The sequence below is a fragment of the Haliotis rufescens genome, unplaced genomic scaffold, assembly GCF_023055435.1.
Source record: "Haliotis rufescens isolate VD_foot unplaced genomic scaffold, xgHalRufe1.0.p SCAF_108, whole genome shotgun sequence".
NCBI classification, from domain to species: domain Eukaryota; kingdom Metazoa; phylum Mollusca; class Gastropoda; order Lepetellida; family Haliotidae; genus Haliotis; species Haliotis rufescens.
The window spans coordinates 20,878-37,976 of NW_025963789.1; the positions used below are offsets into that span (position 1 = coordinate 20,878).

At 42.9% G+C, this 17,099-nt stretch overlaps 2 protein-coding genes across 2 annotated transcripts; both read right to left on the reverse strand.

The window, feature by feature from the left end:
• Window positions 1–1,086: 1,086 nt before the first annotated feature.
• Window positions 1,087–5,286, reverse strand: LOC124143415 (beta-porphyranase A-like). Its single transcript, XM_048392074.1, has 3 exons — window positions 4,918–5,286; window positions 3,004–3,148; window positions 1,087–2,558 (listed from the first exon to the last, which is right to left on the reverse strand). Exons 1-3 carry the CDS (start codon window positions 5,158–5,160, stop codon window positions 1,102–1,104), a joined length of 1,845 nt encoding a protein of 614 aa, XP_048248031.1. The 5' UTR covers window positions 5,161–5,286; the 3' UTR covers window positions 1,087–1,101.
• Window positions 5,287–9,960: 4,674 nt separating this feature from the next.
• On the reverse strand, window positions 9,961–15,725 carry LOC124143374 (beta-porphyranase A-like). The gene is made up of 3 exons (XM_046512332.2): window positions 15,445–15,725; window positions 13,490–13,634; window positions 9,961–11,432 (listed from the first exon to the last, which is right to left on the reverse strand). Exons 1-3 carry the CDS (start codon window positions 15,685–15,687, stop codon window positions 9,976–9,978), a joined length of 1,845 nt encoding a protein of 614 aa, XP_046368288.2. The 5' UTR covers window positions 15,688–15,725; the 3' UTR covers window positions 9,961–9,975.
• Between the last annotated feature and the right edge of the window lie 1,374 nt (window positions 15,726–17,099).

Sequence of the window (17,099 nt, forward strand, 5' to 3'; positions counted from 1 at the left end):
CATATCTGAGAGGCACTTTGAACGATGTCGTACACTGCCTCTACATGAATTTAATGTTTTGTGCACTGAGACAACAATCTCAGTATTTGCAAAATGATGTGCATTGAGAATATTTTGAGATTGCTGTCTCCTGGCACTTTCCACAAGCAGGGATCCGGGCCGGAGACAAGTAACATTTTTAACTGTTCCCTATATACCTTCAATTGACTTTGAAACAACGAAGGGGTTGATTTTGAGGGGCTCTCGATCAACTCCAACAACCAGAAATCGTGGCCAAGAATCAATACTGTGTGCAGACTCCTTCCTCATCAGAAGATGTGTCTGTATCAGTATCAACATGCCTACGTTTAGTTTTTTATCTAGAACCAGCGAATTGTTTGGTAGCCATAATGTAACAAATGAAATTTAACGCCCCTGCTCCCCACCCGCCACGGGGTGTCAACAGAGATGATGTTGAAGTGGAAACCAACTGCAAACACCAGGGCTACAGGGGTGCTATACTCCAGCAAAAAGGACACAGGTAGCTAAACTTGTCAAACAGAGATAAAAGTCAGGCTGGTTCCGCCCTAGACAGATACCTGATAACAAATAGAACCTGGAGGTCATTGATGCCAGATTGGCCCATGAGCCCCCGCCTTCTGGCATAGGACTCTAGGCAGATTTATAATGTATTCAAAATCATGTTTTCCAAAATAACTATGTTGAATATAAGGATATATTCAAAATCTAAATATACCATGCACAGGGCATGGCGTGACCAGCCGATTAATAAAACCGGGCCCATTCTACCACCCGTCTAGGTGAAGTTAGGGTCAAAATGGTGTGTTGGGCAAAAGGAACACTGTTCCTGGCTCCAGTGCCCTCAACCACCAGAATCCCTTCCTCACCCGACACAGGGAAGCAACCCACGGCAATTCGGTCGCCTTTTACGACAAGCAATGGGGTGCTGTGGACACATTCTACCCCGGGTCCACACGGGGGAAGAGCTATTAGCGTTATCCAGCACTCACCACAGGGAGGTTGCTCTTTACGAGTGCCTATCACTATATTTAATAGCCATAGAAATATAATAAGCCAAGAGATGTATAATTAAAAAAATCTTTAATGAAGGTTCCCTACAATCAGTGCAACAGAGCTAACATGACCCCCATTCCCTGCAAAGGTCATACTGATTGTGTTTGAAGAATAAACTTTATCCACAGGCACCCAGTACTCCCACATTTCCCATGTGGTTGGGGCGTTGTTCTTGTCTGTATCATACAGCATATATGTTGCTGGCAGTTTATGTTCATTAACCATGACGCTCAGAGGTTTCCCGTTTGCGCCTTTGTCTCTGCTCACGCCAATTCTCATACGTGCAGAATGGAAGCCTGATCCTTGTACCTGAACTGTAGTTTGAGCATGCCCGTTACTTATTGGGATCACCATGGTCTTTCCAAAGAAAGAATTCTCATTATTCGTCTTTACGCCTCCAAAATTGTAGTTGGTCTTGAATTTGTAGATACAGCTGGACTCTCCTGGGAGACCGACACGTCCATTGTTCTTGTTGGTGTCAAAGTGGACATTGGCATGCATTGCTGCGTTGCCGTTCTGGTACTGAATGCATGTGGATTCGCCAGTTGTTGGGTTAATCCAGCCATTGTGGAAGTCCAGCTTTACATTCTGCCATTGTTTGCCATAGTTATGAAGTAGGACCATCATCTCTTTGTTATTCGGGTTCGCTAGAGCTAGAGGTGCCACTTGTCTCTCCCACCCTGTGTAATCACTCGAAAGTTTGAGAAACTTCTGGTCATAGTACAAATTGTGCCAGAATTTAAAGAAGTTTGCAATTGGTGTCTCATGCCCATCTGGAGTGAACAAAGACCAGTTAAGGCTAGCGCTGCCTGGATGTTGCTGCGTGGACAGAAGGAAGACAACGACTCTTTCCATAAACTCCCTGAGGTTGAGATAAGTGAACATTTGTGCATTTGACAAGTAGAGGGTCGCAAAGTCAACAATCCCAGAATGAGCAACCTGGCCGATTCCGTGAACTCCACCTCTGCCGAACTCGCTGACGATGATAGGAAAATTCCTCCCTTTCTTTATGTGAGAGTAGTTTTCTATCATGTCAATTATGGCAACCAGTCGTGCTTCATTGATACCAGAAAAGGAATGGCTTCCACCAGATACATGGAGATCATTGTAAGCATGGAAGGAGAAGAAATCCATGTGATCCAGAGACATGTCCATAAACTGTGCCATTCTCTTCCACAGACTGAAATTATTTGCATCTGCTCTGATTGTATAGCCAGTGTATGTTGGACCTCCAACTTTGATCCCAAATCTTGACTTAAGCTTTTGTGCCACATCTTTATGAAAGTTTAACACAGTCGTTGCATCGAGGATCTTATATGAGGCGTCGGGTTCGTTCATGACTTCAAAGAAAGCTGGGAGATGTCCTCCACTGTAATCTTTGGCACTCTGAACCATTAATGACACGAACTCTGCCGCCGCATCTAGATTATTGGGGAACTTTCCTCCATGCTGGGACTTGTCAATCCAACTGGGCCAGCTGAGACCTGCCACAAAAAATATAGATACCGTAATCAATAATCAATAATCTATAATCAATAATCTATCAAGTTCATTGGTCTCATATGGTATTAACCATACTGACGTATACAAGTTAGGATCTACACAACTTTACCGCATTCGTAAGAGGCGACTAACGGGATTGGGAGGTCAGGCTCGATGTCTTGATTGATGCATGTCATCCTATCCCGATTGCGGAGATCGATGCTCATGATGTCTATCACTGGATTGTCAGATCCAGACTCGATTATTTACTGATCGCCGTCAAAAAGGTGGAATATTGCTTGGTGTGAGTTAAACAACAACAAACAAACAAAACATGCAGTGAACAATACACGCAACAGCAATTTCAACGTCCTCTGCCAAGATCAATTCAAGTATGTCCAATGAATGGAGTCCATAAACGAAGTATGGTCATTCTTGATGGCATACCTTTTATTTCCCACACCATATTCTTTATGTCATTTCCGAAAGCATGGACCTGTTGCATATAGAAGTCCCACGTGCGCTTCTGTAGACTATGGTCTTGAAGGTAGTGGGGGTCTGGATAACCATGGTGAGACGGATTTTGGTGCCACTTTAAATAAATTATTATTATTATTATTATTATTATTATCATCATCATTATTACTAGTAGTAGTTGTAAGTACATATCGAAATGAGGGTTTGGGTGATCCTCGCACAGTCAGACTGGTTATGCACATCATCTGCTCAGGCCCCTTGCCCTCTCAACACAAACCCCAAACAGCGAATAGGTCTTCTCCCTGGAAGCGCTGCACAGTCGAAACTATCCAGACCTTTTCGGGTAACGTGAAGACTCCCACTGCACTGAACACTGCAGCCATCTGCATTACCCACATTGTTTGAAGGGCTGCATTCATGGCTGACAACCCGGGTACTCTTCAAATGTCAGACAACAGGTTAGGAGGTACCAAACCTAAGGCACCGAGAACAATAGGGAGTCAGACAACCTGGTACTTGGGATGCAAGTTTTAGCTGAATCTTGTCAATCACATTAAGTGTCAAAAGGAACAGCATAATTCATTAATATAAATGATTTTACGGGATGTTTTAGATCAGGTTTGTTAGCTTGGACAGGTCTGACGCTGTATACGGGCCTATTCCAAATACGCCCTCTACAAATTCTGGGTCGTATCATGGAGACCCGTGAAGATTCCGGGGTAGAAAGGGGCTTCAGCAACCCATGCTTGCCGTAAAAGATGACTATGCTTGTCGTAAAAGGCAACTATCGGGATCGGGTGGTCAGACTTGCTGACTTGGTTGATGCATGTCATCGATACCAATTGCGTGGTGGAGACCCGTGAAGATCCGGGTTAGAATAGGTCTTCAGCAACCTATGCTTGCCGTAAAAGACCACTATGCTTGTCGAGGGGCACGGGTGGACCAGTCGTCCAAGGCGCCGCGATTCGCTGTGCAGAGTTGCGTCCCTTGGGCACGCCAGAAAACTATGATTGTGAGTTCGAATCCCGGTTCGCCCCGATTATGTTTCTAGGTTTGTCAGCACCATACCCGTGGTCGTGGGTTTCACCGAAGTGGTAAACGTCTGAGACCTGCATCACTTCGGGCTTTCCTCCCACATTAAGCTGACACGCCGTGATATAACTGGAATATTGTTAAAAGCGGCGTTAAACTCACAAACTCACTCACCCACTCACTCACTATGCTTGTCGGAAGAGGCGACTAAAGGGATCGGGTGGTCAGGCTCACTGTCTTGGTTGAAGCATGTCATCGATCCTAATTGCGTGGATCGATGCTCATGATGTCAATCACTGGATTGTCTGGTCAAAACTCAATCATTTACAGACCGCCGTCATACAGCTAGAATATTGCTGAGTGCGGCGTAAAACATCAAACAAACCAACCAACCAACCAATTGCGTGGATCGATGCTAATGAGATTAGTCACCGGATTGTCTGATCCAGACTCGATCATTTACAGACCGCCGTCACATACCTGGAATACTGCTGAGTGCGGCGTTAAACAACAAACTGACCTCTGTATCATTATTGCTAAAAAACGGATCTGAAAAATAATAGATCTTGCACAAGCCAGAAACCTAAGATCGTCGGTTCGAGTCCCGGTTCCACTCTCGGGTCGTGCTCATGGGTTTCACCTAATTCATAAACCTCTGAGATTTGTATCACTTCCGGATTAAGCTGACATGCCGTGATATAACTGGTCCACATTTCAAAGCGGTTTTAAATCCAACCCACTCACTCTATATTCTTTGTAACGTGTCGGGCTACTTGTCTCTTCATCAAGTGAATTGAAACAAAGCGTATTTGGTGTAGTATTTTCTTGACAAAACCACATAATTGTACCTACATTCTCGAAGAGGCCGCCATTTAAATCTCTATTGAGCCAGCGTCCTGGTGCGGTACCGATAGCTTTACACTTGGAAATAAGGTTAGACCTGGTAAGAGTGTTGTGTTTGTTCCATCTGTCCACCTCGTAATGAACACGCCCACCTTGGGAGAGCCACTCGTTGTAGATGGTGACTGTGGTGTCGGGGATCACCTCCCCCCACAGCAAGACTGTTATGAACGCTACCACCGGCACCTGCTGCATAGCTTTACGCGTTCAGGTGAGAGACGAGTTTGTTATATACTAAGACGCAATGAGTATCAAAATCGCATACGTTATACACACCTTGTTTTGAGATAAGTAATTCCATATCAGTTAAGATTTTATCAATATAATCAAGACTTTGTAGATGGGTAGCTTCAAATAAGAACCGACAGTTGTTTAACATAGATTTTCTTTTATAAACGAGATAAGACTTGTGTTTGTCCATATGCGGGTTTCAGGGTTTGTGCAACAGAGAGATGTAAGCTACATGTTGCTTATTGAAGGCCGGATATTCGCAAATATGGCAGTTACAGCTGATATACTGGATGATATACTGATGAATCTGAACCAAATTCGAGCCAAAGAATTGATAAATTGATCGATATTATTACGGATGAGACTATATTGTTGTGACCAAAGTAAAGACAGCCAATACTAAAGATATCAAAGGTTATGAAAGGGGGACAATCGTGATATTTAGTGAAGTTAAACCAAAAATTTAGTGGGTAAACACAGATATGATTCAATCAGTACTGTTACATCCACACGAGATCAAACAATGGTACGGTTATGATTACCTCAAAATTGAGAATTTAGTCTTTACTTTACTGTTTGTTTGTTTGTTTGTTGTTTAACTCCGCACTCAGCAATAATCGAGTATGGACCAGACAATCAAGTGATTGACATCACGAGCATCGATCCACGCAATTGTGACACGATGACATGCATCAGTCAAGTCAGCGAGCCTGACCACCCGATCCCGCTAGTCGCCTCTTACGACAAGTATAGTCGCCATTTACGGCAAGCATGGGTTGCTAAAGACCTATTCTACCCCGGATCTACACGGGTCTTGTACTTTACCGACGAAGCGTAATCCCAAATACTAGTTTAACGTGTTACTTCAACAAATGTTGAAGGAGTCTCTTGTAAAACTATGTCTTGCCACCGCGATATTCTAGGGATCTTTCATAAAATAATAACACCTCAAATTAGGTGTGTGTTGTTTGGGTGCTTTATTTTTATCGAAAACGTATGTTGTCCACATGACCTTGATTGAGCCACCATACACCAAGTTGTGTGGTTATGGGTTAGGTTCGACCTACCATATATTTTTTTTACATTTCAGAGATGACTATCTCACTTCTGGACTATTAATTTCTCCATATTAGTTATTTCCCCAATATCGGTAACTGAATCGGTTGGCAGATAATTCTCGCTTCATCACTGTCATACAGTACTGTACTCTAGAGGTGAGGTGAGGTGAAATGGGGTTTAACGTCGCGTCCAAGATTATTGCACTTTTGTAGCGACTGTACTCTAGAAGTGACCGTGGTTACAATCCGGGGAAAGGTCAGCAGTCAGGTGACTTGGAGCGGCTATATTTCGATAATCGCATACTTCTAAATATAACCGCTCGCAGTGACCTGACGGTATCAGAACGTAGAGACACCGAGCAAACGTTCCTGCGACACCAATATTTTAGTGTATTTTTCAAACAAATAAAGTTTGGTTTTCAATATTGTTGTACATGTATGGAATCAGGTCACAAAAACGCAACTGCTACAGAAAAGCATGCATTCCACTCAAAAGTTGACTTTTATGCAAGCCCCATGCATTTCACTGCCCAAGAATGGGTAAAAAAACGTGCGATCATGGGATTCCATATGCATTGTTTAGCATTGTGCTGACAACAACCACTCAGAAAAAATAATAAAAATTACGCAATTATTCAACATCAGGAATTGCCACGACTGTCCGAAAATGAGCGTCTGCGAGTCATTGGTATGCTTGAAGCAGGATCGAGTCAACGTGATGTTGCAAGACAATTTAACGTCCACAGAAACACCATTTGGTGTTTATGGCAACGTTGGAAACAGACGAATGCAGTCAGAGACAATCATCGGAATGGCAGGCCACGCGTAACCAATAATCGACAAGACAACTGAATTCGAACAACACACCTACGAAATCGATTCCAGCCAGCAATAGTGACTGCAAGAAGCATCCCTGGCCTTCGACGAATATCTTCACAAACCGTACGTCGTCGCCTCAGATGTGCAGGGATTGTCGCCAGAAGACCCACCAGACGTCCCATTTTGACAGGAAACCACCATCAAGCACGTCTACCATGGTGCAGACAGCGTCTACGCTGGACGGCCATGCAGTGGGGACAAGTTCTATTCTCGTTTTCTCCTCAGCCACAGCGATGGACGGATTCGAGTGTACCGTTACGAGGTGAACGTTACGTCAATCATTGTGTCATGGAAGAAGATCGCTTCCGGGTCGGCAGCGTTATGGTATAGGATGGGATTACAGCAAGACAGAGGACCCGTTCCATAGTGGTAGAGGGAAATCTCAATGGACAGCGCTATCGCGACGAGATCATCAGCCCTGTTTTGCGTTGTCATGGCCCAGGCAATACCTTTCAGCATGACAACGCCTGGTTCATTCCATGAGACGAAGATGTGCTGCTTGCATCGCAACTAGAGGTGGACACACACGCTTTTTATTTGTAAATTGACATTTTGGCATGTTCATGGTTTTATTTATGAAATCACGCATTTTCTCCAGTCAGTATGGCAAATTAAACCATTTGAACACTTACAGGAGTCTTTTATCTCTTGCAAACCGAAATAGTTTCAGATTTGGTAAAAAACATAACTTTGCATTAAATCTTATTCAATGTCACAGGAACTTTTGTTGTTCAGTATATGTAGCTTGTGAAACTGTATTAACGCTTTGGCGATAAACAACAAACCAACCAACCAACCCTCTGTTTGAGACGGAAGCTAGGGGGCGGGGCTTATCGGCCGGGGCGGGACTGGATCGGTCTATTAAGCCACGCCTCCTCGTAAGCGGTTTAAAGATTCGGCCACCGTATTGTACATTTGGCTACAAAAATGATGTAAGAAAAATAATGCTAATTCCTTTTTTCATGATACTTCCACTTTAGACATTCATGAACTATCTTTAGTTATTCCTTATGACTGATTTACTTTGTCGGATTGATGTGTTTTTACTATGATTCTTACGAACAAATCGCCAGTTAGTATTTACATGATATCTATCAGCACGAGTGAGTATGGTTTTACGCCGCTTTTATCAATATTCCAGCAATATCACGACGGGGCACACCAAAAATGGTCTTCACACATTGTACCCATGTCGGGAATCGAACCCGGGGCATCGGCGTGACGAGCGAACGCTTGAACTACTAGGCTACCTGACCGCCCCGTTTATCAACACGAACAGTAGTTTGTTTACGACGAGATACTACCAGTATTCAGATGCCGATGTTATCTCAGGATATTGTCACTTGTACAGTTTCATTTCTCACAGAAACTGAGCACAGAGCTAGTGTCCTGTGGGACCTAAATCATAAGGATTTTAATGTGTGTAAATTTAAATGTCGTACATTGCAACAATGTTTTACAGGCAGACCTCCTAACGTTGGAATGGAAATTCAGTTACTTGTCACATATTTGGTAAATGTGCTCAGTATTTAGTGTTGCTGAAAATATTTGAGTAGCAATGCTGACAGCAACTTTTATTAAGCTGTTGACTACATATTCAAGTGAGCTACAGTGCCGTTGCACTCTTTCCCCTCGGTCCCTAGTATGGTGGCCCAACTTTGGTTGCTGGTGATCTATAGCCCGTTTTTATGTGTTGTTGAATAATTCTTTGAGCAACTAGTTTTACTTATAAACTGTGATAGTCTAGTTATTATACTGTCCATCGTTGACAGGTTTTTATTCGTCTAAATTTAAGTATTATAAATGTTCTCGTCACGATATGGCTGAAATACTGCCGATGTGACGTTAAATTTTAACTCACTCACTCACTCACTCCTTAAATGTAGCCTATTGGTAGTTTGCCCTGTAGCCTTAGGGCGACAAGTATTTTACGCTACTTCAACCAGGTTCCAGCCACTAACACTCTCAATTACAAATTAGCATTTGGCCACAGTCGAGTACACACCATCCATATCCCTGTGGTCTGTAAGTAATTGTACCAGGACCAGACAAACTAGATAATATTATGAATAGCGTCACATGTCGTTGAGGTTCGAAATCAACCAATAAACCTGTTAACCATAATTGATGCATTCTGTTTTGATATTCAACATGTTTACGTGAATAATGTTTATTATATGAAGATGGATACATTATTTGTTTGTTTGTTTGTTGTTTAACGCCGCCCTCAGCAATATTCCAGCTTTATGACAGCGGTCTGTAAATAATCGAGTCTAGGCCAGACAATCCAGTGATTGACAACATGAGCATCGATCCACGCAATTGGGGTCGATGGCATGCATCAACCAAGTCAGCGAGCCTGACCACCCGATCCCGTTTGTCGCCTTTTACGACAAGCATGGGTTGCTGAAGACTTATTCTCCCCGGGTACATGAAACCCAATTGCAAAGTATTACTATTTTGTTCTATATGCATGTGCTAACATGTTTGCTGTAAATCCGTTGCATCGGCCCTTTCGTTGTTGTTGTTGGTTTGTTGTTTAACGCCGCACTCAGCAATATTCCAGCTATATGACGGCGGTCGGTAAATAATCGAGTCTGGACCAGACAATCCAGTGGTTGACATCATGAGCATCGATCAACGTAATTGGGATCGATGACATGCATCAACCAAGTCAGCGAGCCTGACCACCCGATCCCGTTAGTCGCCTTTTACGACAAGCATAGTCGCCTTTAATGGCAAGCACGGGTTGGCCCTTTCGTAGCAGGGCATACATGTTTATCACTATATTTAATAGCCATAGAAACATAATAAGCCAAGAAATGTATAATTACATATATCTTTAATGAAGGTTTCCTACAATCAGTGCAACAGAGCTAACATGACCCCCATTCCCTGCAAAGGTCATACTGATTGTGTTTGAAGAATGAACTTTATCCGCAGGCACCCAGTACTCCCACATTTCCCATTTGGTTGGGGCGTTATCCTTATCTGTATCATACAGCATATAGCTTGATGGCAGTTTATACCCATTAATCGTGACGCTCAGAGGTTTCCCGTTTGCGCTTTTGTCTCTGCTCACGCCAATCCTCATACGTGCAGTATGGAAGCCTGATCCTTGTACCTGAACTGTAGTTTGAGCATGACCGTTACTTATTGGGATCACCATGGTCTTTCCAAAGAAAGAATTCTCATTATTCGTCTTTACGCCTCCAAAATTGTAGTTGGTCTTGAATTTGTAGATACAGCTGGACTCTCCTGGGAGACCGACACGTCCATTGTTCTTGTTGGTGTCAAAGTTGACATTGGAATGCATTGCTGGGTTGCCATTCTGGTACTGAATACACGTGGACTCACCAGTTGTTGGGTTAATCCAACCACTGTGGAAGTCCAACTTTACATTCTGCCATTGTTTGCCATAGTTATGAAGGAGGACCATCATCTCTTTGTTATTCGGGTTCGCTAGAGCTAGAGGTGCCACTTGTCTCTCCCACCCTGTGTAATCACTCGAAAGCTTGAGAAACTTCTGGTCATAGTACAAATTGTGCCAGAATTTAAAGAAGTTTGCAATTTGTGTCTCATGCCCATCTGCAGTGAACAGAGACCAGTTCAGGCTGGTGTGACCTGGATATTGCTCCATGGAAAGGAGGAAGACGACGACTCTTTCCATAAACTCCCTGAGGTTGAGATAAGTGAACATGTGTGCATTTGACAAGTAAAGGGTCGCAAAGTCAACAATCCCCGAATGAGCATCCTGGCTGATTCCGTGAACTCCACCTCTGCCGAACTCGCTGACGATGATAGGAAAATTCCTCCCTTTCTTTATGTGAGAGTAGTTTTCTATCATGTCAATTATGGCAACCAGTCGTGCTTCATTGATACCAGAAAAGGAATGGCTTCCACCAGATACATGGAGATCGTTGTAAGCATGGAAGGAGAAGAAATCCATGTGATCCAGAGACATGTCCATAAACTGTGCCATTCTCTTCCACACACTGAAATTATTTGTATCTGCTCTGATTGTATAGCCAGTGTATGTTGGACCTCCAACTTTGATCCCAAATCTTGACTTAAGCTTTTGTGCCACATCTTTATGAAAGTTTAACACAGTCGTTGAATCGAGGATCTTATATGAGGCGTCGGGTTCGTTCATGACTTCAAAGAAAGCTGGGAGATGTCCTCCACTGTAATCTTTGGCACTCTGAACCATTAATGACACGAACTCTGCCGCCGCATCTAGGTTATTGGGGAACTTTCCTCCATGCTGGGACTTGTCAATCCAACTGGGCCAGCTGAGACCTGCCACAAAAATATAGATACCGTAATCAATAATCAATAATCTATAATCAATAATCTTCTTGTCATATCTACCTGGCAGGTATCACTGCATTATTCAGTTCATTGGTCTCGTGTGGTATTTACCTTCCTGACGGATACAAGTGTTTACACAACTTAACAGCACATTCATCAAGTCATGTATCTTTCACTCTTAAAAACTATTCTAAAATCCACCCATGTTCATTTCTGAAAACTAATGTAAGGAATAGTTTTAACCTTTGCCATTTCAAGTCTACTATTCTGTGCTAAAATTAGAGTGCAAATATCGATAGTTAAAATCAGAGAACGTTTTTGAAAATCATCTTCCGTGTTCCGTGTTCGCTGTTATGGCCACGTCGCCCGTCGAATTTGCATAGACATTATTCCAAACATTAAGCTGAGACAAATATTTTCAATCAGCTCGCCCAAGTACATTTATGTGGTTGGTTGGTTGGTTTGTTGTTTAACGCCGCACTCAGCAATATTCCAGCTATATGACGGCTGTCTGTAAATAATCGTGTCTGGACCAGACAATCCAGTGATTAATATCATGAGCATCGGTCCACGAAATTGGGATCGATGACATGCATCAACCTAGTCAGCGAGCCTACATTTATGAACTAGTATCTCAGTGACTGAGATGCAGTGCTATTTTAGAGGGGAAAAAGCATTGGTATAATGCTGACAAACCTAGAAACGTAATCGGGGCGAGACGGGATTCCACCACACGATCGTAGGTTTGTGGCGTGCTCAAAGGACGCAATTCTGCACAGCGAATTGCGACGCCTTAAAGTGAGTGAGTGAGTTGGGTTTAACGCCGCTTATAACATTATTCCAGTTATATCACGGCGTGTCAGCTTAATGTGGGAGGAAAGCCCGAATTGATGCAGGTCTCAGACGTTTACCACTTCGGTGAAACCCACGAGCACGGGTATGGTGCTGACCAACTTAGAAACATAATTGGGGCTAACCGGGATTCAAACCCACAATCATAGGTTTCTGGCGTGCCCAAGGGACGCAACTCTCCACAGCGAATCGCGGCGCCTTAGACGACTGGGCCACCCGTGCCCCCGCGACGCCTTAGAAGACTTTGCCACCAGTGCCCACTCCCCGGCAATTGGGCATGTTAGAATTATGTTTGTTCATATAATATAGTAATAATACATATTGTTAACTATTAAAAAAAAGTGTCATATAAAGCCTTCAGAAGAGACAGGTACATGGTATGAGAAAATCTGATTAATCTTTAAATTTATACACACAAAAGTCCATTCTCTGGAACAAATAATTATTGGCAAACAATTTCGAACTCAGTCTTCATAAGTATAGATTATCTCAAATAAGCTTACAAAGTTTCATTCATGTAACTTCAATAGTTTTTGGAGAAAACGTGTCCCCATTTCACGCAGTATGCACATCACGAGCATCGATCCACGCAAATGGGATACGATGACATACATCAACCAAGTCGGGGAGCCTGACCACCCGATACCCGTTAGTCGCCGTTTACGGCAAGCATGGGTTGCTGAAGACCTATTCTACCCCGGATTTGATACTTGGTTGAAGCATGTCATCTATCCCAATTGGGTGGATCGATGCTTATGATGTCAATCACTGGATTGTCTGGTCCAGACTCGATTATTTACAGACCGCCGTCATATAGCTGGAATATTGTTATCATGAGCATCCGAAGATCCGGGTTAAAATTTGTCTTCAGCCACACGTTTGTCGTAAGAGGCGACAAACGGGATTGGGTTGTCAGACTGGCTGACTTGGTTGAGGCACGTCATCGTAACCCAGTTGCGTAGATCGATGCTGATGATGTCTCTCACTGCATTGTCTGGTGCAGACACGATTTTGTTTTGACAGACCGCGTCAAAAAGCTGGGATTTTGTTGGGTGTAAGTCAAACATCAACAACCAAAACGTACAAGTAACGATACATGCAACAGCAATTTCAACGTCCTCTAACAAGACCAAGTTAAGTATGTATTATAAATGGAGTCCACAAACGAAGTATAGTCATTCTCGATGGCATACCTTTGATTTCCCACACCATATTCTTTATGTCATTTCCGTAAGCATTGACCTGTTGCATATAGAAGTCCCACGTGCGCTTCCGTAGACTATCGTCTTGAAGGTAGTGGGGGTCTGGGTAACCATGGTGAGATGGGTTTTGGTGCCACTGTTCAGTAAGGTTAAATTATTGTCATTATGTACAGATTAAAATAAAGAAAATGCAGCAAAGAGGGTTTGGGTGATCCTTGCACAGTCAGGCTCAACATCAGCTCAGGGCCCTTGCCCCCTCTACACGCAGCCCAGACAGCGAATGGGACTTCTCCCAGGAAGCGCTGCCATGTCGACGAACATACTCAGACTTTTCGGAGAATGTGAAGACTCCCCAACACTGCAGCCATTACCCAGATTGTCAGAAGGGCTGTATTCCTGGCAGCAAACCTGGGTACTCCCCCCAATGTCAGTCAATAGATTGGGAGGTACCAAACCTAAGGCACCAACAACAATGGGGAGTCGGACAACTTGGTACTTGCGATGCAAGCGTGACATTTCGAAGGCGAGGTCTGCATATTTGCCATGTTTTCCTGAATCTTTACAATCACATTAGTGTCAAAAGGTACAGAAAATTCAATAATATAAATGATGTCATGGATTTATCAAAAATGACAAGATCAGGTTTGTTGGCCTTGATAGGTCTGAGGCTGTATACGGGCCTATTCGATTCCATGACGCCCTCGACATATTCTGGGTCGTACCATGGACCTCTGTGCCAAAATCACAAGCATTGCGAAAACGGTAATAAAATGATCGCGCCACTCCATCATGACGCTTAAGATACTGTGTTTGTGCCAAAGCTGGGCATCCACTGACAATATGTTGGATAGTCTCATTAAATTCGACTCGTGAAGATCCGGGGTAGAATAGATCTTCAGCAACATATACTTGCCGTAAAAGGCGACTATGCTTGTCGTAAAATGCGACTAACGGGATCGGGTGGTCAGGCTCGCTGACTTGGTTGATGCATGTCATCGATCCCAATTGCGTGTATCGATGATCATGACATTAATTACTGGATTGTCTGGTCCAGACTCGATTATTTACAGACCGCCGTCATATAGCTGGAATATGGCTTGATGCGGCGTTAAACAACAAACCAACCAACGACAAGGACCAATGGAACTGTTTTTTTATATATGACAAATTCACTGTCCGTCCCTTTGGCACACCAGAAACCTATGATCGTCGGTGAGAATCCCGGTTCTTCCCGATTATGTTTGTCAGCATTATACCCGTGCTCGTGGTTTTCCTCCATAAACGTCGGACACCTGCATCACTTTCCGCCACATCAAGCTGACACGGCGTGATATAACTGGAATACTGTTAAAATCGGCGTTAAACCCAACTCACTCACTCACTTACTCTTTATTCATTGTTACGACGTTTGAGGGCTACTTGCCTCTTCATCGAGTGAATTGAAACAACGTATTTTGTGTAGCATTTTCTTGACAAAACCACATAATTGTACCTACATTCTCGAAAACCGTATGCACTGTGATAAGATTAGTTGGTTTGTTGTTTAACGCCGCATAGTCGCCTTTTACGGCAAGTATGGGTTGCTGAAGACCTATTCTACCCCGGAACTTCTACTGTGATAAGAACACATGTAACTTATTTTTATAGATAACAACTTCACTGTGCGTCCCTTGCGCACGCCAGAAACCTAAGATCGTCGGTTCGAGTCCCGGTTCCACTCTCGGGTTGTGCTCGTGGGTTTCACTAAATCGATAAACCTCTGAGATTTGTATCACTTCCGGATTAAGCTGACATGCCGTGATATAACTGGAATAGTGTTTAAAGCGGTTTTAAATCCAACTTACTCACTCCTTATTCTTTGTAACGTTTCGGGGCTACTTGTCTCTTCATCAAGTGAATTGAAACAAAGTAGTATTTTCTTGACAAAACAACAAAATTGTACCTACATTCTCGAAGAGGCCGCCATTTAAATCTCTGTTGAGCCAGCGTCCTGGTGCGGTACCGATAGCTTTACACTTGGAAATAAGATTAGACCTGGTAAGACCGTTGTGTTTGTTCCATCTGTCAACCTCGTAATGAACACGCCCACCTTGGGAGAGCCACTCGTTGTAGATGGTGACTGTGGTGTCGGGGATCACCTCCCCCCACAGCAAGACTGTTATGAACGCTACCACCGGCACCTGATGCATGGCTTTACGCTTTCAGGTGAGATGAGTTTATTATATAAGACATAATGAGTGTGAAAAGTGCATATGTTATGCGCACCTTGTTTTAGATATATTTAGTTCCATATCATTTAAAAATTCACGATTTTAAAGATGTTCAGTTTCAAATATAAAACCGACAATTGTTAAGCCTAGATTGTGCTTTTACAATTTGATAAGAATTTTGTTTGTCCATTTGCGTGTTTCACGGTTTGTGCAACAGTCAGATATTAGCTGCATGTTACTTATGGGAGACCGGGGGCATTCGCGATTCGCTGTGCAGAGTTGCGTCCCTTGGGCACGCCAGAAACCTATGATTGTTGGTTCGAATCCCGGTTCGCCCCGATTATGTTTCTAGGTTTGTCAGCACCATACCCGTGCTCGTGGGTTTCACCGAAGTGGTAAATGTCTGAAACCTGCATCACTTCGGGCTTTCCTCCCACATTAAGCCGACACGCCGTGATATAACTGGAAAACTGTTAAAAGCGGCGTTAACCCAAACTCACTTACTCACTATTGGAGACCGGACATTCGCAAATATGGCAATCGAACGTTACAGGCACAAATAACGATTAAACAAACTTTTAGAGTAGACGACAGGATGATGTACTGATGAATCTGAACCAAATTCGAGTTAAAGGTATGTCACAGACCAAGTTTGATAAATTGATCGCTATTATTTAGTCCAAAGTAAATGATCGATATTATTTAGACCAAAGTAGATGATCGATATTATTAAGACCAAAGTAATTGATCGCTATTATTTAGTCCAAAGTAAATTATCGATATTATTTAGACCAAAGTAGATGATCGATATCATTTAGACCAAAGTAAAGACAGTCAATACTAAAAAATGTCAAAGGTTGTGAAATGAAAAAAATCATTATATTTGATGGGAGTTCAACCAATTTTCTTTTGCAAGCACAGATATGATACAATCAGTACTGTAACGAGGTCAAACAGTGATATGGTAATGATTGCCAGTCAAGCTTAAAAAAGGAGTATGCAGTCCCTCTTTTTAGAAAATAGTCAAATGTAAAATTTTTGGGATTACACCTTCTTAGTAAAATACAAATTTTAGTACTTTTTTTGAGTAGAGTCCAATCCGAGATTAGTTTTTTGAGTGGAGTCCAATCCGAGATTAGTTTTTTGAGTAGAGTCCAATCCGGGATTAGTTTTTTTAGTAGAGTCCAATCCGGGATTCGAACCAACATACTGAGAGTGAGGCACCTTATCGCCAGCACACAAAGTCAGTGATCTAACCCAATCGAGCAGCGAGGCTTCCACAAATATTGAAGTCCGACAACTGGTAGTGAAGATCAACCCAGAACAGTACTAGAATTTGTATTTTACTCACAAAGTTTAATCCCAAATATAACATGTATTAGCTTCAACAA